The 24664-nt window shown below is 42.3% G+C and overlaps 1 protein-coding gene and 1 pseudogene across 5 annotated transcripts in view; one reads left to right on the top strand and one right to left on the bottom strand.

The window, feature by feature from the left end:
* Positions 1 to 2524: 2524 nt before the first annotated feature.
* Positions 2525 to 4776, bottom strand: LOC148050578 (E3 ubiquitin-protein ligase Topors-like; annotated as a pseudogene). Its single transcript, XR_015701075.1, has 2 exons — positions 4114 to 4776; positions 2525 to 3618 (listed from the first exon to the last, which is right to left on the bottom strand). The product of XR_015701075.1 is annotated as an E3 ubiquitin-protein ligase Topors-like (transcript).
* A 226-nt stretch (positions 4777 to 5002) lies between these two features.
* Positions 5003 to 24664, top strand: part of DENND4C (DENN domain containing 4C) — an 84615-nt gene continuing 64953 nt past the window's right edge. For 2 of the 4 annotated variants that reach the window (XM_087741682.1, XM_087741679.1), the window contains exon 1: positions 5269 to 5732. In XM_087741682.1, the coding sequence (XP_087597808.1) occupies positions 5603 to 5732 (130 nt within the window). In that variant the 5' untranslated portion in view covers positions 5269 to 5602. Of the gene's footprint in view, positions 5171 to 5268; positions 5733 to 23276; positions 23396 to 24664 lie in introns of those variants that run through there. The other 2 variants (XM_087741680.1, XM_087741681.1) reach the window with 2 other exon arrangements.

The raw sequence follows: 24664 nt of genomic DNA, 5'->3' as shown, positions 1-24664 counted from the left end.
ATCCCAGGCAGAAGAGCTCAGCACCTCCCTCTCCACTTCCCCTCCTCAGGAAGCTGAAGAGAGCAATGTGGTCACCCTTCAGCCTCCTTCTCTCCAAACTAGACAAACCCAGAGTCCTCAGCCGCTCCTCACAGGACATGCCTTCCAGCCCTTCCACCAGCTTTGTTTCCCTCCTCTGGATGCAATCAAGGACCTTCATATGCTTTTTAAATTGTGGGGCCCAGAGCTGCACACAGGACTCAAAGGCAGGCCACACAATGCTATATACAGCAGGATAATCGCCTCTCTTGACTGGCTGCTTATACTGTATTTGATGCACCCCAGGATGTGGCTTGCCCTCTTGGCTGCCAGGGCACGCTGCTGACTCATACAGAGCTTAATATCAACCAGCACCCCCAGATCCCTTTCTGCAAGGCTGCTCTCCAGCCACTTCTCTCCCAGTCTATACTTGTGTCCGGCACTTCTCCGTCCCACGTGCAGATTGCCCACTGCTCCAACCTTTCTGGATCCCTCTGCAAGTCCTCTTGTTGCTCGAGAGAGTCAACAGCACCTCCCAGTTTAGTATCATCAGCGAACTTACTAATGGTGCACCCAACTCCTGCTTCCAGATCATTGACAAAAACATTGAACAGAACTGGCCCTAGAACTGAGCCCTGAGGAACACTGCTGGTGACTGGCCACCAGCCAGACATAGGCCCATCCACTACAACCTCTTGAGCCCTGCCAGTCAGCCAGTTCTTCACCCAGCACACGGGGCAGCTGCTCATCTCACAGTTGGACAGCTTGTCCAGAAGGGCGCTGTGAGGGACAGTATCAAAAGCCTTACTAAAATCCAGAAAAGCTGCATCTGCCACCTTCCCTTCACCCACTAGGCGGGTGACCTTCTTGTAGAAGGATATCAGATTAGCTATACAGGGCTTTACACGTTAACTGTAACGAGATGATTGCATTGTCCTTGAAATGCCTTTCAGTTGCACCCAGTAGGACCTTCTCCATAAATTTTCCAGGTACTCAGGTTAGACTAACAGGTCTGTAGTTTCCTGGGTCTTCCCTCATGCCCTTCTGGTAAATTGGAATAATGTTGGCTATCTTCCATGCAGCAGGGACCTCCCCAGACTCCCAAGACCTTTGGCAGATGATTGAGAGGGGTCCTGCTGTAAGATCCCCTACCTCTTCCAATACTCTGGGATGAATCCCACAAGGCCCCATGGACCTATTCAACGCATACAAGCAACCCATTAGAATTTCAGGGTCCACAAATGGTAAGTCACTGTTCCCACAGTTGTGGTCCTCCAACTCAGAGGATTGGGCAGCCCAAGGTCTATCATTAGGATTAAAGACTGAGGCAAGAAAAGCACTGAATGCCTCCGCTTTTTCTGCATCCTTATTTGCCAGGTGACCATCTTCATCAAGTATTGGCCCAGTGTTTTCCTTAGACTTCCTTTTGCTAAACATACTTAAAAAATCCTTCCATGTCTGACACAACACTGGCCAGTTTCAACTAGAGTTGAGCTTTGGCCTTTCGTGCCATTGGGAACTGGGTCTTTCACTGGGACCCTGCAGCAGCTCTTGGTGCCAAAACCAGCAGCCGCTTTCTGTCCCTCCCCTCATCTTGCATGGCCGGCTTGGCTACAGAAGGGGTCATGGAGCGGTGTGTGAGAGGAGGGTGAGGGGCCCTGGGGAGCACAGAGAAGATGTGCTGCCTTTTCTGCAGGGTTGACTCACAGCAGAGAGGAGCTGTGCTGGGGGAAGTCCTTCAGAGAGCATGTGATGGGGAGGGGTGGTGGGGGTGGTGGTCAGGGGTGCTGGGGAACTGGTGGCACCCATCTGCCACAGAGGGGTCCTTTCCAAGCTGAGGAGAAGAAATGCCAGTGCCAAGGCTGGATCTGGAGGAGCGGGAAGGGGGAAGGAAGCCTGTGCTCAATGGCAGCAGCATGTCCATCTTTCTTGGGTCCTGTCCCACAGCACTTGAATGACGGGAAAGAGGGCCCAGCAAAACAAGACAACCCGATTCAATGGTGCTCCGATTAGCGTGAAGAGGCCCTTCAGGTCCACACGGTCAGGCCCCACAGTGCTTGAATCAGGGGAAAGGGCCCCTGCAAAAGCACAGGGCCAGGCGCCATGGCACCTTGCTCAAAGGAAAGGGGCCCTGTAAGACCATAGGGCCAAGACCCAGAGCACTGTGCTTTGGGGAGAGATGCACTCCCATAGCACAGGTCCAGCCTCACAATAGTCAAAGCAGGGCAATGAGGGTGTGCAAGACCAGAGGGAGAAAGCCCTATGGTGCTCTGCTACAGACTACAGGAAAGGGCGGGGATAGCCCCAGGAAAAGGGGGAGAAAGCAGCACGGATGGGGATAGCAATGCCACCTCTTAGTAACACTGAGACTTTTTCTGCAGTTTTCAGGCCTTTATTTTCTTTTACTGCCTGATAATGAGACTTAGAGGGCTGGGAGCCCTTGAGGGCTGGCACATGTCCCAGCTGCTGGCCCAGTCCTGGTTTCAGCAGCGCCTGGGGTGTTCTTCTAGTGTTGCTCCTGGGGTGGCCTCTTCTTGGCTGGAGAAGAGGCCTTGGGGCTGCCAGCCCTCCTCTTCGGGAGTCGCCATGGCTCCCCAGGGGAGCGTTCCCTGCCCCAGCTGGAAACAGATGGGTGTGTCGCGGCCCCCTCGGACTCCTTCTGGGGCTCTTCTTGCTCCCTGGGGATAGGAATGGGGGCAGAAGGGCTGTCGGGACCCCCATGAAGGGCAGCTGCTGATGTGCTGGAGGGGTCGTCCGCATTGGTTCCTTCAAGGCTGATGGAGGGGGCCAGGTCAGGTGTAGGAGACCCTCCTCAGGACGCAGTGGGGCCGGGGGCAGCCATGGGACTGCCCTCCCAACTCCCTGGCAGCAAGGCCGCCCTCCAGGCCCAGCAGACACCAGGCCTCTTCGCTGCACCATTGCATGGCGACGTCAATAAGCTGGTGCACAAATGTCGCCATGCGGTTTTGGAGGGAAGCCCCCAGCAGCTGGACCAGTAGATCTTCATCCAGCCCAAAGAGAACCAGGAGGGACGTGACAAGGCCCTCCACTGTGGGTGCCCGCAGACGCCGGTTCCCAAAGATCAGTTCCAGCTCCTGACGCACCCAGGTCAGAAGGGGCCGGAGGACAGCTGGGTGGTCCTGGAAAAGGGATGCCCAGGTCTTGGTCCTGAGGCCGCCCAGAGGAGCCCTGGGCACCAGCCACACAGGCTACACTTGTGTTGCTGCACGGCGACACAGGCTGTGAGCAGCTGGACGGCCAGGAGCTCCTCCTGCCTGGCGGCTCATGACCGATGACGCTGCAGATGGTGTAATGACATGCTCCTCAAAGTTGTTGTCCGCCTGCACTGAGTGCACAATGGAGAGGATCTCCTCTTGCAGAGGGGGCACTTGGGCTTCCTCTCAGCCCACCGCAAGATGCATGGGTAGCAGAATTCGTGGAGGCATGGCGTCGCATAGCTGGCCTCCTCCCAGCTGTCCAGGCATATGGGACAGCTGCTGTCCAGCTCCATGGCCATGCTCTCCACACGCTGTGGTGGGCTGGGGGGAGCTGGGGATGTCGAGCTGCTCCCTCACTGGCACTGCAGCAGCAGGTGTCATGCTAGAGAAGGAAGAGAGCCCATGGTCATTGGCTGGCCTGGGGAGGGGTGGAAGAAATGCCCTGATCCCTCAAGAAGGAAACCCTCCCAGCTCCCCAAGGCGAGGTGTCCCCGCACAGCTCACCTCTGCTGCTGCAAACGCACCTCCTGGGTGCCCCGGCTGCCCGAACCTGGCAGGGCTGGGGAAAATCCTTTGATGGCTCTGGGCTTGGGCACTGAGAGCTGCAACAAACAACTCTCCGAGCACGACACCAGCACCAAAGGCCTCACTCGACACTCCAAACCTCGCAAACTCACTCAGCTGGAGTGTGGGTACGAGCTGGCCAGGTGAGACTCAGTGCCCAGATATAAGCAGTGAGGGATGCACGGTCACAACCCATTGCTCGGGGACGTCACGATGGGCCATCCTTGCCCACAGCACTTGCCCCGGCAGCGCTGAGGCCCCAGCACACGCGTCTGGGGCTACCGCAATGCCACTGCCCACTCCGTCCCCCCACCTCTTGACTCAGCACGGCATCGGTGTTTCACATCAGTCACTGAGGCCTTGGCTGTGTCTTCCCAGGACCCTGTGAGGTTCCTCTGGCTGTGGCAGAAGTCTCCAGGCGCTTCTGTTAAGGGGGTTCACTGGATAACAAACACCTCGTGCCTCCCTTGGAGGCTGCAGGACAGAGTCCCACAGGATCTCCCCATGCTCCAGCACTGCTGGCCAGCCCTCTGGGCTTCCCTGCTTCCTCCCACGGGGCGTCAAAGGCAGCGCTTGGCTCGCTCGCGCAGGTTTTCTACCTTTCTCCCGCAGCTGGGGGGTCACAAGGAAACGCGGTCCCAGTCTCCCCAGAGCCCAGGCATGCCCCTCGGAACCCACCTGTGCTGCTACAGCTTCCCACCTTATAGAAAATCCGCTGAGCACTATTCGGGTAACGAGAATCACCTACGAAGTGGGCGGCCTTGTCTGGGCAGACAGCTGAAAGGACCTGCCGAGGTCCCTTTCTGACATTTTTTTTTTTGGTGGTACAAACGAACATCCCACAGAAGCCCCGGCCGGGGTCACAGGCCAGCGCCAGCCGGGGACGGCACCCCACAGACCCTTAACCCTCACCCCGCTGCCTGCCGAGAGGGTCACCCCGGGCAGCCCCCTCTCCCTCACGCACAGCCTCCGCTTCCCCGCCGCGGGGCTCAGGCAGCCACGGCGGCGCCCGGGCCGCGGGCCGAGGCGGCAGCAGCGGCCGAGCGCTAGGCTCGCCGCGACGCAGTCCGACGGCTCCCGCCGGCCGCCGCCCGCGGGCGCCCCCTGGCCGCAGCAGCGACGGCGGGCGCTCCCCTCCGCGGCCGCCGCCACCGCCTCCTTTCGGGGCGGGCCCTGGACCCGCCTGTAGGCGTTTGCGGGGGAGAAAGTAACATGGTGGCTGCTTCCTCCCTAAACAGGAGCGGCGGCGGGTCCGGCGGCTCCTGAGGAGGCGGCGGGCGCGGGGAGAAGCTCCGGGCTGGGAGCGCCGCGACCGTTGGGGCGGACAAGGGGCGCCCGGTGGCGGCTGTCGGCGGGCGAGCCGGCGGCAGGTGAGCGGCCGCGGGAGGGAGGGAGGGAGGCAGGCAGGCAGGCAGGCAGGCAGGCAGGGAGGGAGGGGGCCTGACAGGCGGGGAGCGGGCGCTGGACCTGGTGCTTCGTCCGCCTCCCACCTCCCCCTCCCCGGGGCGCGGCAGGAAGCCCGCAGTCCGGCGGGGGGACCTCTCTCCTCCCCGCGGCTCCCTGGCCCCTTCCATCTCCTCTCCCACCTCCGGAGGAAACTTCCCTTCTCGCCGGAGAGGGAAGGAGGGTCAGGGTGTTACCCTGGCGCCGAGTCGGTCCCTGGGAAGGGCTGCTGTTTTTGCCTCCTTCCTCCCCTGCCCTGTCCCGGCCGGGCTTCAGCGCTGGGGCTAGCCCTTACCCCGCACCGCGCGGCGCCGGGAGGGCGGAGGCGCTTTCTGGGCTTTTTTATTTTAATAATTGTCATGATTATTGTGAAATTCCCCGCTGCCGTCCGCCGTGGCCGTTCCTCGGGGAGCGCTAGGCTCTCCGGGCGGCGCTCGGCCTCCCGCGGCCGCCGGCGGCGGGGCGCGGCGCAGGTGCCAGGCGCTGCAGGTGAGTCCCCGGGCAGCTCCCTCCTTTATTTCTCCATTTTTCTCTCCCTTTCCATGTCCCGGCTCCTCCCCTAGGCTCCAGCGTCAGCGGCTTTAACCCTTGCGGGGGACGGAGGCGAGGCGAGCTCCTGGGCAGCGCTGGGGCGGCAGCGCGGCCCCCGGGGCCCGCAGTGGGCTGTGCCTGCAGTGAAGCGGTGGCCCCTCTGGGCTGTCGGGGCTCACTCTTGTCTGTGTCGAAATGGGGACGGCGAACAGCGGTGTCGTGGCTGTTAGAAGGATGTTTGAATAGCAGGGGTCGTCCCTCCCTGCCCCGCAACCCAGCGATAAAGGCACCATTACTAATAGTCATGCTATGTTGTGGAAGCTGATCGTATCAGTAGGATAATATAAAACTTACCGTTTAGTTCTGCAGATTTAAAGGGGGGGGGGGGGGAAAGCTAGAGCCATAACTTCTAATCAACCTGTACTATCATCTGGGGATATCTGATGTGTCTTTGCTGCATGACCAGATAATCTGTCTAGGAACAGGATCTGGTGATACGAAGAAGCTTTAAATGTGATGTAAGCTGATTAACTGTGCTGTTAATGCCAAACATGATCTTCTGAAGTGCCCAAGCACAACTTAACATATTGTTAATGCCGCAATCTCAGAAAGGATCCAAAAACTGAACAAAATTATATTAAATCTAAATTAAATGCCTGTTCTATACCAATCTTTTTAATGCAATTTTCTCTTTTGGTGTTAAGATCAAGCATGTTGCAAACATGGATTGTTGTGCTGATTTGAAACTTAATGCCTGCGAGTAAACTTTTAGATCTGCATGAGGGCTTAGCTTTTTTCTGCAAGCTGTGTTACTGTGACTTCTGTAGTATTTTCTTGGCTTATTATGATGTTTTTAACCAAGCTAAATTTGAGCCTGTACATGGACATGTTAGTAAAAAGAAAATTATTTGCTTTTAGTTACTTTTTTTGACTATTTTCTTCTGTAGACTAAACACAAAGTTAGTAAAAGTTTTTGCATCGCTCTTTTTAAGGTAGCATGTTCGAAGTTAGGGCAGTACACGTTCTCTGTGTTCTTGGGGAAAAAATAATGATGGAATGCAAATTACTTTATACCTGTTTGGAAAATGAAAGGACTTTTATTTGTATTGTTTTGTGAAAAGCAGTCATGACCAAACTTAAGTGACTAACCAGACTACTAACCAGACTAGCATATATATTTCAAATGCTTGACACAAAGGACACAAACTAAAAGAAAAATCAAAACTGTTAGATAGCTTGAGAACGCTTTTATTAAAAATGTGACTGTAAGTCTTTTTTAAGAATTTTTTTTTTTTTAATAGTTGGCCAGCAGGCTGCTTTTTACCATTCCAGTGGATATGAAATGCTAATAATGCATTCTGTCTTGAGTGGTGCAATGAGAGAGTTCAGTAGAAACCAGAAATGTAAATATTTGCTTGCCTATATGACTTCTGACTTATATGTTAAGATGGTTACTAGCACACATAGACACTTATTACTGCTAAAATCTCAAAAATTGGATGTTTTAAAAAAATTATCTTATAAATTAAGATGGGCATTTTCTTAAATACTTATCCATAAGTATAATGTTACATTTGGCTGTTCATTCTTAGGTTAAGGTTGAGCTCTCTATAGCCCAAAGTAAATATAATGAGATCTTCTTGGACCATACCTTACATATTTGTTTTCTTGTTTGAAGATTGTGTGTGGGATTTCTTTCTGATCAACTTTTGTATTTTTTTTGAATAAAAACCATCTAACTCGAGCAAAATTGGGATATCCAGATGGTGGTACAGATAATATCCCTCTGACTCAACATGTCTGAATTCTCATTTGGAGTAGCAGTGCTACATATTGTTGAAATATAGAGCTTGAAATGGTATCGTCTTAAGCTTGGTTCTTTCTTAGGTCTGCCTTTGACCAGTGGAGAATTGAATTTGGAATTCAACCTTCATATGCTTTAAGGACAAATAATTCCAGGGTTAGCCTTGATGCATGTGTCTGGGTTTGCTTAAAAATACAATAGGAAAAAAGCCTTGGTAGAATGAGGTAGGAAAGGTATATTGCCAAAGTTGGAAGAGGAAGGTAAGATAGTCTTTTGACTGGTACGTAAGATGAGATGTCTTATTTGTTAAGCTTTCGGATAAATTTCAGTGGCAGCCATAGGCATAGTGCAGGATGCATAAAGACTAGCATGTTTAGTGGTCTTGTTACTGGTTTCATGTAGCAGTGTCTCCTTTTCTGACTGACTTAGCCTTCTGACTGACTTAGCCTTCTGACTGACTTAGCCTTCTGACTGACTTAGCCTTCTGACTGACTTAGCCTTCTGACTGACTTAGCCTTCTGACTGACTTAGCCTTCTGACTGACTTAGCCTTCTGACTGACTTAGCCTTCTGACTGACTTAGCCTTCTGACTGACTTAGCCTTCTGACTGAAATAACAATAAAAAGCACCTGTAACCTCTAAATCTGGCATCTTTTTGTTTAAAGGTAGCTTGCATTGTAGAAACCTAATTGGTAGAGCTTTTCTTTCCCTGTGCTTGCTAGTCATCCAAAGGCATGGATTACCCACCTTCAGCATGCTGCTTTCTTGCATAATATTCAAGACACTGAAGGTCTTGGTGTAGGTGACCTCTAAAATAGTTCGTTGACTTCATAGTCGTAGTTATTAAATCACTCCCCACGTGACTTGTCAGATAGTTGTCCAGTACTGCTTATTCAAATCTGTAAAATGAGAATGAGTTTGCTGCACTGTGCAGCATGAGACCTGCTTTCCTCCTACAGTGCTTCAGACTGTAAACTGAAGTCTTTGGATTTTTTGATCTACTTTTGAGCTTCTGCCTTGCTACAAAATTCATCCCTCTCTCAAAACTGTTGCCCTCAGTTATGCAGAAACGTGATGTTGCTTCTTTCCTGTTGGATGAAAACGTAGTGTTGTTGGAAATACTCCATGCCCATGACGATAATGAGAGAGCTTTCTTTCTACAGATTTGTGGAGATAAAGGCTCACAACTCTGACGTCTGTGCAAATGGTTGTTAGAAGCAAAGTGAGTTAGTTCAAGACTGTTTCTGGACTACAACATACGTTCCGGTGGAGTGTGACTGTTTCATGTTCATTTATTCTTGTGACTGCATCTGTCACAAAATGTGCGCATACAGACTTACTTTTTCTAAAGTTTCAGGAATACAGTTACACTGTGCTATGCATTCCAAGCTGGAATAGAGCAGAAAGTTTTGTCTTGGTTAATATCTCACTCTTAGTTCTTTGGTTCTGCTTACAGGCTCTTCAAAGGTATACATGTGGTCCTGATGTTTACTGCTTTGGGAGACAGGAAACTTGAAAACAGTTTTCAGAATAGCAAAGATTATAATGATGCTCTCTGTTTATGCATGTGACTTTGTTTTCCCTTTTTTTTCGAAGAGCAGCAAACTCAAGGTTGTTGACACAGAGAACAGTAAAAACGTACCCATGATTTCTTCCCTAAAGGTTGGCTTGCATGTCATTAAAAATTCCATTTGCTTTGTTTCAGTTAAATGCAGTGAGCCAGTTTTGCCTTATTCTGCTTTAATCTTCACATTTTGTGACACTTCAGTTCCTTTCCTTTACTCTCAAAAACCTCTCTAAAGAGACTTGATGCTTTTCAAGCATCAACCAAAAGCCCGTGTTTTTCTTTCTAAAAGATGTTAAAAATAGTGTAAATCAGGGATTGACTTGCAAATTAAGTTGTTCAGTTCTGGCAGCAGAATCTGAGTTTACAATTACAAGTCTCCAAAGTAGTAGAAGCTTTCTTCCTCTTGAAATGAAAGTGTTTTCCAGTTGTGAACGAATTGCAGCTTTGCTACAAAACTTAGCCATTTTTCACCAGAGAGGCAAAGAACCCCATGTTTCTGCTTTCTCTCAGAACCTACACATTTCAGTGATAGCTTTTGCCTTTATAATTAATTACAGCCTTTGATCAGTAATGCTTGAACTGAAGTCTAGCCCCTGATGCATTCTTCAGTGCTCCTCTTCCCTTTGCAGGTCTTTCATGTTGAGACATTGTGTGACTGGTGAAAGCAAGACTCTCTTTTTTTTTTTTTTTTTTTTTTTTTCTTTCTTTCCCCTGTTGGGCAACCCGGTGCTGCTATTCCTGGTGTCGCATAACATGGCTCCAGCCTTCTTTGTTAGTCTCTGGGGAAGAAACTGTACTCTCACCCAGATAAGAAACCTGACATAGGTATAAGTCTTGCGAGTAAGATATCCTCCAACCATGTCTATATAATGTGTAAACTGTATCTTTCTGCTTTGAGAAGGGATAGAAGTGTAGTTGAAGTTAGGAGAAAGAGAACCACAACTAGAGAGCAGCTACCTAGGAGCACTATATGAAGAAAAAGAAGTTAAAGCACTTAATTAATGTTTCAGGAAAAGCAAGAAATCAAGGCATCTGTAGCTATATAGTTAAGCCCTGGAACTTCTACAGGATATCCATCTCGCTCTAAGAGAAAGTTATAGAAAGGAAAAATACAGTAAACTGCTGAGTCACAGCAACAGGTTATTCAGTTGGTTACTCTGATCATTGAATGGGACTATTGCAAAATATGAAAACTGGTGTGGCCAGTTCTCAACAGTTGATCAGCCAGCCATCCTTGGAAGTAACAGCAGCAGCTCACCTAGACTAGGGAGTCATTTCTACCTATGCCTCCATTATTTTCTTGATGCTTGAGTTCTCCCAGTGACATTCTAAGTAATGTATGACCCTAATGAGACTATAAACTGCTGGGTATCTAGGTATAAGTGGCAGAAAATTGTTGTGTTTGAAGGTAGGATGAACTTAAGTACACTGAGTTTTTTTTGGTTTTCGCTTTTTTTTTTTTTTGAAGGCATAGACAATATCTTTTGCAGGTTTCCTTAAAACAAATCATAAAAAATAAGCTGTGTGTTTGCCAGAGGAAATAGTTTCAAGGGTGTGGATAGCCTGAGAAATGTTTAATGTATGTAAAACATATGTGTCTTGTACCTGTTAAGCTTCTGAAACCACCAAAGATGTGAATGAAGAGGGATACTGACAGAAGTTAATTTTAGCCTAGGGAGACCCATCTTTCTCAGCTCCCCTCATCCCCTGTTATGCACCACGTGGTTTTTAGGGGGTAATTCCCAATGAAAGCCTGACTTGAGGTGCCCTCAGTTATCGTTTGAAGCTCCTCTCTTACTTCCTGTAGAAGGAACCTAGGAAAGCCAACCATGTGAGGTTAAGTTTAGTTTTCTGAATAGGTGCCACAAACATCTACAAATAAAATTTGGATTTGGCAGGAGGAGGAAGAGTACAAGTCATTTTCTTGTAAGCTTTCTAAGTCATGAACCACTGTGGTGTATAGATGTGGTTTGTTAATGAATGGGAGCAGTGTATGTCTTATTGGTCATGTCAAGGTTTGTTTTCAGTTCTGAATATTAAAGGGTAAGCAGGACATAAAAGAGAGAACTTCCTAACTCCATCAACATGTTACTGTTTTCCCAAAGTTGTGATGAAACCAGAAAAAGCAAGACTACATGTCTCCTGTATAATGTTTATTTGAGTCGAAGTGAATTCTTGCAGTTAGAATCATCAGGGAAAGATGTGAATTTCTTCTGACTTTAAATTCTTGCATAACCTTGGGGATGCACCCTTACTTTGCTTTTTTTTTTTTTTTTAATTGTAGTTATGCCTTAGGCTTTAAGTAGTAATTCTCTCTGTATAGGACTGTTTGTTTTGTTAGGTGGATAAAGTATAAGCATATCACTAAAGTTTTCCAATACTAATAAACTATGTAGGCAAACTTGAAGTTTTACTGGTATAACAAAATCACAAGTCATAAACAGAACAGACTTTGCAAATGAAAAAATGGTTTTTGCTGGTGGTGGTATACTTACACAGGGGCTTAAACCAGAATACCTGTATGTCTCTGAAGAGCAGAATTCTTTTGTGCCCTCTTTCACTCACTTTCTTAAAAAGGCAGTGTCATTTCAAGCTCTGATGTATACACTTTGTTGCATTTCTGCTTTGAACTTTTTTTGTAGGCATCTTCTTGTAAGATAGTTACATGTGAAAGCCGTAAGTTCCTTTGGGTTATGATGACTCATTCACCATGCATGTAATGACTAATGTGACATTGCAGTTTATTTTAAAGAAAACAGAACAAATCCTGCACGAAGACATTTATAGCTTTTCTTCTGTCTTCTGGCAGATTCAGATATACAGTGTATGCACCGTTATGCATCTTAAAACCTCTCCTTCTTAGTCTCTTTGATCTAACTGATTCTGCTAGGGAAAAGAAAAAATCTTATTTAATAAGTCACTCCTCTAATTTTAAACTGTTTTCCTAGCTATATTAATAGCCAGATGATGCACAAACCTGAGAAGGGAAACTGCTTTGAGCCTCAAGTGCCTAATTGTCTCTTATACCTTTTTAAAAATCTCATACTTAACCGATACGCTTGCTGGATTGAACGTCTGAGTTGAAATACTTTGCATTTGAGTTGTCCAGGTTGGTAAGTGCAAAATTATCCTATATCACTCCATTTGTATCCGTACTCTTTTTGTCTGTATAGAGTATTGATGCTGCCCTAGACCTGTTAAAAAATGACAGAGGAAGGAAAAAAGAAAAAAGAGAGTGTTATAGAGGGCTGTGTGATCCCTTCAGTCCCTTTCTTTTGAGCAGGGACTGAAATGCTGGTAGCCCACCTCTCTGGTAAATCCTCTGACTATGTAACTGTCATCCCACTTGCCTCTTCCCAGAGACAGCAAAATGTACAATGGAGCGGTATCAGTGGAAGAGAATGAGGATGTTCCACTACTGTATACTTGGGAGCAGATTATGAGGGCTGGTATACTTTTTTTTTTTTTTTTCAAAGAGAGAAATTGTGAATGCCACTCCACGCTGTGCAGAGAAATGAATGTAGGGGCCTCAAACATTTTGTGCATGCCACAGCAACTGAGCATTGGGTAGAGGGATGGGACTGTGCTGTGGTGTAAGTTGTGTGGGAACAAATCTTGGGAAAGGATGTCCATTTGAATTTCCAAACAATTTGGAAAAACTGGAGATCAGTCCTCTTAAGTAAATTGAATTAATCCATTCCTAGATGGTTAAATTGGAAATAGGAATGGTAATAATTGTGAATTATGTCCACAATAGCCAGATCCTGCTTCAGGAGACCAGATTTTTCATTTCTAATGTATTAATAAATCAATAAAAACATTATGTATCAAAAAATACATTAAAACGTGCATGAAGAGTATTTTAAATAGGAAGACAAGTGCCTGTGTTAAATTATGACAGAAATGGATATTGCAAATAATGAAGGGTAATAACAATAACACGGAGGGCACAACAATATAAAACAGTAAATCGACATTGCTTTTTGCATTGCTTTCTCTTTGCACAAGAGAGAATATGACTGAATACTTAAAGTTGCTTTCAAAATCCTACCATAGGTAAGTTTTAGGCTCTCTGAAGGGGTATTTCTCCAGATTTTTAGGCAAGTATGTTGGATGCTGCTAGTAATATTTGCTGAAGTTTTAAAAAAGATAACCTTTTCTTCCCTTTCCTGTGTTTGTATTGTAACTAAGCAGGTATGCTCTTAGCGATGATCTGATTTAAGCATTTCTTTTACTGTTTAAAATCTGTATAGTTCATCCCAGAAAATCAAGTTTCCTTTGTTTTGCTGAGAACTCCACCACTGTATTGAGTAATACAGTATAGATATTTTGAGTGTTAGATGATAATATTATGAGAAGGATCAAAATATGTGTAATGTCAAACTTCACATTTACTTCCCAACTGGTGAGTGATAAGGCTTCATGACAAAGAATCTCAAGCTTGCTATCCTTTGACAGCTTATTTTAGTGTTTAAGGAAAATATTTATTGATACATTTGCCTGTGTAAGTAGTACCTTTCCAATGTGTTATGTTTTGTGATTATTTTCTTCAGAAGTTCATAAAATACACGACGTCATTTTAATATTCTAATGATCTCACATTTGACGTACATTCAGAAGACTGAACTATGGGCTTTAATGGATTCAGATACTCGGTTCTCCTGAATATATATACTCAGGGATATAAGTGAGCACAGCAAAAAGCAAGGGTTGATAACCAATGGCTTTTAAGGGGTGAAAACCTAAGTTTCTTTACACATATTGAAGAATTCAGAGGGAAAAAAGATTTTTTGGCTTTGTGATGAGTTTCTGCATAAAAATTAGTTGTCTCAGAAGTGACTGAAAATTTTAACAGAAAAGAAACAAGAAAATACAAGTCAGATTTTCTACAGAATGAAAACATTTTCTTGTCTGTTGATAAAATTTATCTTTGTCAGTACAAACTTAAGCAATATTTTTATGTTTATTCTGGAGGAAGAGTTGTAGTCATAATGAAGAGTTTGTATCACTTCACATGTATGCTTTTGCAGATACACAGTCCACTTGACTTTTATTTTTGGGTGCTTTTCCATTTACGTACTTTTAATATTATGATAGCTTTACTATCCTTTAGGTGGCTTTGGTCGATTTTATTCTGGCTTTTGGAGTTGTGACTGGACTGGTGTATGGTTGCATGAGTCCTCTTGTGAATATTCTTTAAAATAAATTAGAAGAGACATGGGAGGCAGTCATTGACACTGCACTTTCTTAGATTGTCATGATCCATTTCTCTATTAGCCTGTATCTAGGAAGGGGAAGAGTAGCTTAGATACTAAGCAAAGTGCTTGTCTTTAGAAAGTTTTGCTAAAACAGTTGACAATACAGAAAACACTTATGGAAGTCGAGAGCCTAAGTTTTCAGGAACCACGCTCCTGCCTAAGCTTCTTACGCGTGATTTATGTTTGTAGTAACTTCATTGTGAGGTGACCTGCGAAGTGAGTGATGTAGAGGTGTTACTAGCCTGCACTGTTTCTGCATTTGCTGCAGATGTGCTAATGCAAACTCTGACTGCAAAAATGTGCTGCAGATCAAGACTGTGGTATGCCTGGTGCAGCATAAAGAGCAAAAAGACAGTTCCTCCTGAAGACCAAAAGCATGAATATTCTAACTGCTGTCAGGCATGTGGTTTGGGCTTTTTTAAGCCATCTTGGCAAGGGAGAGTTTCTTAATGAGGAGTTGGCAAGAGGATTAAAAGACAGACTTCTGAAGTGTTAATAAGCTCCTGCCAAGCTTGAAAAGCAGCCGAGAAAGAATGAAAATGCTGACATTAAAGTGAGTGGTTTGAGGCTGGTGTCATAGTCCAACCAGAAATGAGAGTCATCCTCTTGATAGCCAGGAAAGGTGTTCAGTGGGGTGGGGATAGGCTGTGAGGCTCTGAAAGTGCCGATGAAGCAGCCTGTGTTCGATGTGATAAAGTTGTCTATGGAGAGACCTACAGAGAAGAATGATGCCTTCCTGCAGCATTTTTTTTCCCAAAAAATAAAAATGAGGAAAATCATGTTCCTCAAAACCAGTGAGTGGGTTTTCCACTCTGGATTTGTGGAGCCCTTAGGAGACGATTTCAAGTGGCATATGGCTGACTGTATTGTGGGCAGCTAACAAAAATGAAATCAATCATGGTTCTGTGATCTGGCAAATTCCTGTCGCTGGAGATTCTGGCAAAATAATTTCAATGCTAGTAATTATGTCAATGGTTAGTAGAAAGAGCAACAAGAAAAAGAATATCTCAGACTCTTACAGCTTGCTTTGAGTAACCTCTCTGGAGGATTTGAAACAGAACATCTTTTCTTGTCTCCTTTGACCTCCCAAAACCAAAACATAGTCCGGCCTCACCCCAACCAAAAAAGGGCACCAAAAAACCTACAAAAAACAGTCTAGGAGATTTGGGCTTCTGGAAGGCACTTAGCCATTGGACTATTGTCTCTTGACTTTTTCTTCACTGTTATATTTTTGTTTCAGGCTACTATATTTGGCTTTGTTCCAACAGAGTTTCCAATTACAGAAAGAGTTCTCTAACAAAGAATGTTTCCAGGGCTGCAGATGTTTCACTCATTACATAATACTGAGCATGGCTAACCTTTAAAGCTTGCAACTGGGGCAGTTAAGTGCATTTTATAAAGTACTTCCCTTGCTCTGAGAATAATAATTATTATTATTATTTATTATCAATTATTATTTAATTATCTCTCTATTTATTATTTAATTTTCTCTCTTGAACTATTTTCTTTGCAGCCTCTGGAGTAGTTGCCATCTTCTGTTCTGTGAAAGAACAGTTTAGGTACAACACTGATGAAACAAGATTAACCTGGTTTATTAAACGAGTGTAGTTGGACTGCTTGCTGATTATCATTCTTCCCTTCTCACATCCTTTCCATTTCTGTTTTCTGTCCTTGGCAATAGAACTTAATATACTGGTACCAAACTTGCCTTCATTGATGCCAGCTGCTTCTCCTCTAGACTTTGTAGGTCACTTCAGAATTTGTTTTTTTGGCCTCACATGTCTGTAACTGCTCCAATTTTTATACCATTGGACAGCTTAAAATTACAATAGGAAAACTTGAACCGTTGAATATGGTAGAGATAGTCTGGAATGTTTTTTTTTTCTTTTTTTTCTTTTTTTTTTTTTCTCTTTTTCTCCACTTAGTGTTTTTCTGAGGGCCATTTTCATACTCCTTAGCATCCTGGATCACAGGGTCCATTAACCTAGTGATATTTTCAGTCACTTATAAGTGATAAGTAGCTGTTCAAATTGCTTCTGAAAACTTTGCTTCTGAAAGCCTTTATTATGTTTGATACAAGCATTTATATCATAACATCATTGCCCCACTGTTTTGTAGCAATGGTAACTGGTTTTGCTGACAACTGGAAAAAAATCAGACTAAAAGCACGGTTCTTCCTAAGACAGAATCTTAAGTTGTTAGTAGTTTGCTTTTGTGTCTTTTCTGAATAATACCAATTCATTAAATATAACGCTGAACATTTGTGACTAGTTTCCTCCCTTCTGATAATTTTTGCTCCAGCAATCCAAGGAATTGCACGCAGGACATGAAAACATAGATGATGCAAAGAAAATTCAGGGTAATGGAGAACAATAATATATTTTGTTTAAGGGCAAAATTATTTTAAAATGTTCTTCATTTGTTTCTAAAACAGGTCTGAAAAGCTGTAAGACTTCTCAGTAACAAAATTGATGCTTAAGTGGCCAACTGTATATGCTGTACAAAACTAGAGAATTATTGCTATGTAATTATCACTTATTATGATACTGGATTTGCAAAAGTCAGTTCATTTCCTCACCACCCCTTCTTCAAATGAAGCACACTATTGCATCATTTCACAGCCCACGGTTTGAAATTGAAAAGGAAAACTACACTGGAAGAATACAGACAGCTCTTTCCCATTATATGAATGGTGTATTTCTTAGTGGCTCTCATGAAAACATCAGTAACAAATTCCCAAAGAGAGATACCAGGTATCTTAGTCAAGTTTTAAATAATTATGGATGGCTTCAGCCATTGTAGAAGTTACAATTAAAAGTGTGGAAAAAAATCTTCTCATGTGGAAATGAGGTGGGACCAGCCTTTGGTCTTTGGGTTTTAAGTATGTCTGCTAATTTGATTGTTTAAGATTTTTTTAATTTAATTTATAAAATACAGTTTGTTTTTCAGCATTAACTATAGAGCTGTATTTGACATTTCAGGAGCTTACAGGAGAAGTGATTTTGTTCTTGGATATTTATAGTTTGCAGAACTCTGGTGCTCTGAGAACTTTTTTGCACAGGTGGGGGAAAAAGACGGCAACTGTTCCATCAAATTGTTTCTAGGGTTGGTGCCGTTGCTTCTATAGGAGTTTCTTACCTGAGGTGATATGATAGGATTTTTCTGCTTCTTTCCTACTGTAGTACCCTGACCTATTTGGAAGGCTTTAGAAAACTTTCCCACCAAGCTCATTGCATTCATTTTATGCCTGATTTTGGTGTTCGGATGCTGTCAGAAAACAGACAAACAGCTAGTACAGAGTCAACATTTTTTCTTTGAATATGTGCAAATTGCGACAATTTAGTTATCTATCTGACACAAAAAGCCAGTTTAGATTATTTGCAGTACTGGACTTTGATACAACTTGTTTTCTGGATGAACTTCAATTAACTGATAAAAGCCATCCTATAGGAATACTTCATTAAATTGGCAAGCTTTTTATCTTTCACCTTGTCCTTAAGTTTATTTTTTTACAATGTTATAGACCTTTGTAAGATAATCAGCTTGTAGCTTGTAACCTGTTTCAATTGTGCAACCATTACATTCTCAAATGTTTACTTGAAAACTGCTACAAAGGAATGGTCCTGTATTTGCATATGTGCATGTTCAGACCCAGTCACGGGTGACATCCAACCATTCTTGTTCCACAGCTGATTGTGTTAAGACAGGTAGAAGGTGGGCATTGCATGTCTGCTAAGTTATTTTTGCGACTCTAGTTTTTCTAATACTCGTGTGATTTAGTCAAGTGACTGTAACTGTTATTTCACTTCATAATTTATGACAATGTGATATGCATTCCAAAAAAGAATGTCTTTAAATGCACATCTAGGAATTCTTTTTCTCTTGTTACTGACTGGCTGTGGCTAATAATCTGTGGACTACTTTTTTTCTACTTTAATCCTGTTCAGTGCTAATGGTATGCTTGAAGTAATGTTGCCTTACCTTGTCTTTGGTTGTGGGGTGTGTGTGTATGTGTATATATATATATATATATATATATATATATCTGTGTGTGTACATATTCATGGTATATTCTTACACATGGTAAAATGTGCTTCATAGAACTCATATATAGACATGTCCATGTAACTTCCCTATGTGTTGCTAATGACATCTTAAGTGTTTCATAAATCTCCTTGGTTCATCTGAATTTGTTTAACGTTGTTGAATAGTCTAGTTTATGATGTTCCATTCTGTAGTAATTTTAAATCACCTGTGATGCATACGCAAGGTCTGATTTCTGCTGTCCCACGTGCACTGAACTGAAACACATAAGCTGGAGTTGCACACTTATCTGAGTAGAAATGGGCTTGCTTAAAAGTGACTGTGGTATGGACACGCATACTGATGTCAGCAATAATAGTGAAGATATGCTGGAATGGACAAACAACTGAGTGCAAGCTCTTTGGGAACCCTGTGTGTATACTGCAGTATGTTGTGGTTGTTAAATGGTAATATTGATGACTGTCTTTGCGTATGCTGCTTACATTTAAGCCTGTGTGGGTATATATGTGTGCTAGAATCATATCTATATTTTGTGTTTAAAAAAAACAGTTTAAAATTTTGATTGCCAGATATAGTCCATGATTGCATTGCTCATTGCTTTTCAAAGTGACTTCAAGTATTAGCTTCCATGTCTTGAAATCCACTTAAACAAAGATAAAATTTGAGGCAATTAGAACAAAAGCAATCATTCTGATTTATTGAATACAGTTAACACTGAGAACCACCTTCACTGTGTCCTTTCTGTTGCTATGGAATACAACTAGGAAATAATAAAAAAAAAAAAAAAAAGCTGAAGAAAGCACTATAATTGATGCATTTCCACTAATGTGAAGTTTTAAAAAATAGTATTCATAGTATTAGTACTAACCATTATATCTAATAGTAGTTTCAGTCCTTTAGCATTTGTATTTAGATTTGATTTTTATAAACAGTCCTAGAGACAAAACTCTGAAGTGTCCAAATCCTCACTGCTGGTCGAACTTGCTAAGTTCAGGCTTTCAGGTCCTACCTTCTGTTGTCCTAGGTGACTAAACTTTATTGTTCTGATTTAAGACCACCTGTTTCTGCAAAAAATTTTCTTTTTTCATCAGTGTCATCAGCTTCTTCACACCAACTTTGTCATGCCTTTATCTTTACCACTGTTGCAAAATACTACATAAAGATTTTTTTAGCAAGGCCTGTAGTGACAGGATAAGGGGCAACAGTTTTAAACTAAAAGAGGGTAGGTTTAGCTTGGACATAAGGAAGACATTTATTACAATGAGGGTGGTGAGGCACTGGATCGGTTGCCTAGAGAAGTTGTGGATGCCCCATCCCTAGAAGTGTTCAAGGTCAGGTTGGACAGGGCTTTGAGCAACCTGGTCTAGTGGAAGATGTCCCTACCCATGGCAGGGGGACTTGATCTTTAAGGGTCCCTTCCAACTCAAACCGCTCTGTGATTCTGGTATTTGAAATGTGTGCAGAAAGAATGGAGGCAAGCTGAAGGCTTAATGCAACCTAGCTGTATCTCTTTTCTGTGTATGACAGTGATTTAGCTTCTTCAAACATGTCTTCAAAGGCATTTACAAATCTTGTTTTAATTTTTTTCCGTTTTCAGTTTTAATGAATAGCTGATACTGCTTTATTTCAAGAAGTATGCTGTCTTGCTGGTTACGTATTTTAACTAACGTGTATGCCTGTTACATAATGCTTTTAATATGAATCAGGGACATTTTGAAAGTCACTCATTAAAAGACATTCTGCATGGGTTGCTGTGGTATAAAATTAAGATTTAACAAACATCAGTGAAGATTCTTTTATACAAAGGGGAAACAAATTGTTCTTCCCATCCCTTCACCAATCACATTATTTAATATCAGCACAAGATGAAAGAATGGCCTGTGTGAATAAAGAATCAGATCTCTCCCTTCTCTACCACAGCAGGGAAAGTTTTTTTTTTTTTTCTGAATTTTCAGAAAGGTAAACAAACTTTTCCTACACTTTCTCTCTTCTGATTAAGTAATTGGCAATAATAGAGAAGTGGCATGTATAAAGACTTGGTCACACAGCTTATTAAGTTCTGCATGGGGGAGTGAGGTGCCTGTGGTAGTCCCTGTGTTGTCTATGAAGTTTTACCTACTGCAGTGGTTGTAAAACAGTAATGCTTCTATCTTACTCAGACTGTAGCCAGTAAATTTTCTAAGTGTTCCCAATGACCTCCTGACACATTGTCTTGTATCCATCCAGTAGAGTCTTTGTCTTTTAAATTTGTTTAGCAAATCTGGTGTCTTCCCTGATCTTTAGGCCAGTTTATTTTGGGAATAAATCTTGGAGAAGAATGTGTATACGTTTTTCTTTTAACTTCTTTACTGCTAATAGCCAAGTATAATTCACTTGCAAAACCAAGTATTTGTGTAGGAGTCCTGAGTTGTGTTTAGCATCTGCCTTGCTTAAAAATCTTAACTGTGCAGGCTGTTTTCAAAATAGATGTTTTCAGCCACAGTGCACAAAAAGTGCTGAAGTTATGCTTCAGTCTGGAATAAAACTTATTTCCTATGCAGTCTGGTTACAAAAATAGTTTCAGTTATGGGGAAAGTATCCCATCTCGTCTAAGTTCTTCAGTCATCTGTGTATGCATGCTGTAGGCTTCCACACAGCAAGTACTTTTAAGTAGTAGTTTCCACACATAGTAGTTTTTGGGCACTGTCAGTATCTGAAAGAGGATGCAAGTGAGTTTAATAAATTGCAAAGTCATGTGTTAGCCATTAATCACTTGTAAAAATACCTTTATAATTTCAGTTCTTTGACCATGAGTTCACCAGTATTTTCAGTTAAATAGATTTCTGGACTTTGATTATATTGAAAATAGGCTGAAAAAGCTCTTTATGGCTTTATTTTTATTTGTGATTTAGGGTCAAGAATATCTCAGTTCTGAGTCTTCATGTGGGTAGTGAAGGAAAAGGTCACTGATTATAAGAAAGAGTTGGTCTTTCTTATAAAGTATCACTAAAAAGACATCTGCTTTTTCAAGGGAGCATTGTATGAGATAATACAGTTATACACTGCAGTAAGTAGCAGTGAAGTGTTTATTCAGTTGCAGGAAGATTGTGTTTTGTCTATAAAACTGGCTGCCATCTCTCTGATGTTAGGCTTTTACTGATCTGATTTCATTTCTTTCTAGTGGACACTTGTTTAGAGCAGAATTCTGAAACTAGTGAGATTTTTATAAACAAAGTTCAACTCTATTTCATAGACTTTTGCTATGTAAAAAATAAACTTGAGAAGAACTTTTTACATTCAATTGGTGTATAGTATGTAGTGAGTTTTATTTGCAGGTAGTGGAGTGCTCAGAGATGAGGAAATAAGAGGCTTTTAAGACCAACTTGATTTTTCCAGTTAAAGTTATACTAGTTGGCCTCCTGAGCCTTATGCTAATTTTTTTTAAAAGATGTAAGATCAGCAGTCTAGTAAGGAGTGAACTGAAAAAACCTTTGATATCCACACACACCCTTGACATAAATTTATTTTATTCTTTGTGTGCATTGAGATACCAGCATTTGTGCCACTTCTTTCCAGAAGCTGAAAGGAACAAGCAATTACTCAAGGATTTGCCTGCACTTAAAACCTTTGCCTTAAAAACAACTACCTCTGAACCCGCTCTGTGGGTGGTTATTCTTACTCTGGAGTGAGTGCGTACACACAGGTTTCCAAGAATACCTTCTCCTTAGTAGCGTCAGGTGTAGGTATGGGATTTGTATGCAAATTATCAGATTGGCATTTGTGACATATCCTTTCCCTTGGTTGCTGCTGTATGCAGTTTTATAAAGCTTATGTTTCCTTTTCTTCAAGTCCACTTGCCTAAAAGTGCAGTTGCCTGTACCGTTTGTTTCTAGACTTACGCTGGCTTGCCAATCTAATTATAGAGTATAATTTGACACTTAAGATATTTTTAGGATTAAGACAGACCTGTACGTAGAATTCTAGACTTCTGTTATTTTATCACGGGTTCAAAAGGAGACAGCATAAATTACGCCATGACTTTTGAGGAATGCAAGACTTCACTTAATGAAAAGCTCTTCTGCGAAAATGGCCTCTTGTCTCTACTAGGATGAAAGTTCCTGGAAAGTGAAGGATGATGTTTCATTTTCTCCACTACTTTTTTTTGAGCAGGTCTAAACTGTGCATTAGAGGTTGGTTCAGAAGTGCTAAAGTTTCTTTTATTCAGCATGGTAGGCCCATGTAGTATTGGGACAGTGTTGTGTAGTGATAGCAGTTTGGTCCTGAAAATAAGATGGCTGCAAAAGTTCTGTTGATAGGCCAAAAAGGGGACCGTAGTTGGAATAGTGTATTAGACTTACATGGCTACGTTGCTTGTGGTTTCTGAGTCGGTACTGTATCTGCTCTGCACAACGTTATTTGGCATATTAGTTATGCTGATGTCCAAAGTGTGTTTAAAATGCTTTCTGAAATACTTGAAAACTTTTAAGATTATACATGCGGTGTGGCAGATCACCCTCCTAGCATCGTTTCCAAGAGCCTTTTTCAAAAGTGAAGGAGGTGGCCTAAACATTTGACAAAGTTAATGGATTGTGCATTACAGATACTATTTTCAGAACAGATTTTTCTTTCAGTGAATACTGTCTTCAAATGAAACACTGAAATGAAAGGCAGAAATGGTACTCTCTGACTTTCTAAAAAGATAAAGAATTGCCCATCATGCGTATTTTCTCATAGCAACTTTCTAACATTTAATAGTATTAGAAAATAAATTAAAATTTCTAGAATAATAAGGTTTTAGCATACTAATTTTTCTGTTATTCTTTTCTGCTGCATCTATGTCTTTATTTTAGATGAGCAGACAAGCACTTTTCTGAAATTCCACGCTTGAGAAATGAAGTACTGCTCACCATACTTATGTTATGGAGTATTCTAAGCCAACGTTACTTGACTACATACAGCTGGTGCAGTGGTAAGGCAAATTATGTCATTAGTGAATTTAATTGGAGGAGTCTTAGGAAACCAGTTGTGGATCTAACTGTTAAGATAAATATTTGCTATTACACAGAGTATGACAGGTAGCTGAAGCAGACTTCAACAAATGAATATGTTAGAGAAGTCTCCTTTTTATGTGTCTTGCAGGTAATGCGGAAGAAAATTTTTTTTTTTTGTATCTAAAGAATAGCAGTCCTCAGCTGTGGCAATCTCTAAATGAAGACTGGAACTTTACTTTAATGATCTCCATTTTGGAATTGAAAAGCTTGTAACTATGTGATAAAAGCAACATAGCTATGAAATAAAATACAAATACAATACTTACTTACATTGTCATCTTTACTTCATTGTGGCTTCTTGTAACTTGCTCTCACAAATTTTTATATCTTTGCAAGAACAACTCTTTGTTGTGATTCAGCTAAAGAGAGGAAATTGCCATCTAGTTATATTGAAAGAAAAATCTAACTGGTGTTTTAGACAGCAGTCAATAAACTGAAGTAATGTCTAATAATGTAGTATTTTTTTTCATAATTGTTCATAATTCCCTTTCCCCAAGGCAGTTTCACTGTGAAATCTCTCATTAAGAGCGAGCTATGGCCTCTATGAAGCTAACAGTTGAATTGCTCTGGTTTTGATATTATGGAAGAATTGCAAAATTACATTGTGGTTGTGAGAAAGGCTGTTGTCTTTTTAGAGAGGTCAACCTTAAATGGACTGTGGGAGAGGAGAACACTTTGCCATATTTCTGGCATATAGCAGTGAAAAGAATTTATTTTTTTCACTCCTGCATATTTTTGCTAAATGAACCTCTTGACTTAAACTACTTGTACTAAGTGCCTTTAAGTGTTGTCTGTGCAGGCTGGGTTTGTTTTTAATCTACAAAACTAATTAATTCCAGTGGGAATTGCTTTTAGAAAAGCATGGGGATTTTAAAAATACATATTTTATTCTGAAGACTACTTCTAATTTTTTTCTTTTATTTAAAAAATAATTTTGGTCCTAAACTGCTCATAGCAAACTTTCTTATTGAGGCCTATGAATGAAATGGAAAACTGACTTCAGTTAAGTGCTTTCCCATAGCCCTTATGGATCTGTATGGACTTGGAGGTTTGTAATTCCGCAAACAGTATTATTGCTCATGTTCTTAAAACAGAATTCCCAATTTTGGTTTTCCATTTATTTGACTGAAACTGAAGTATCTCTGTAGACTTAAAAAAAAAAAAAAATCTTTCATGGGACTTGTATG

Source organism: Nipponia nippon, unplaced genomic scaffold, assembly GCF_047370975.1.
Source record: "Nipponia nippon isolate SJK-2023a ecotype South Korea unplaced genomic scaffold, ASM4737097v1 scaffold_8, whole genome shotgun sequence".
Taxonomy (NCBI): Eukaryota; Metazoa; Chordata; class Aves; order Pelecaniformes; family Threskiornithidae; genus Nipponia; species Nipponia nippon.
Note: the sequence above shows the minus strand (reverse complement) of the source record. Positions and strands in the feature narration are given on the sequence as shown.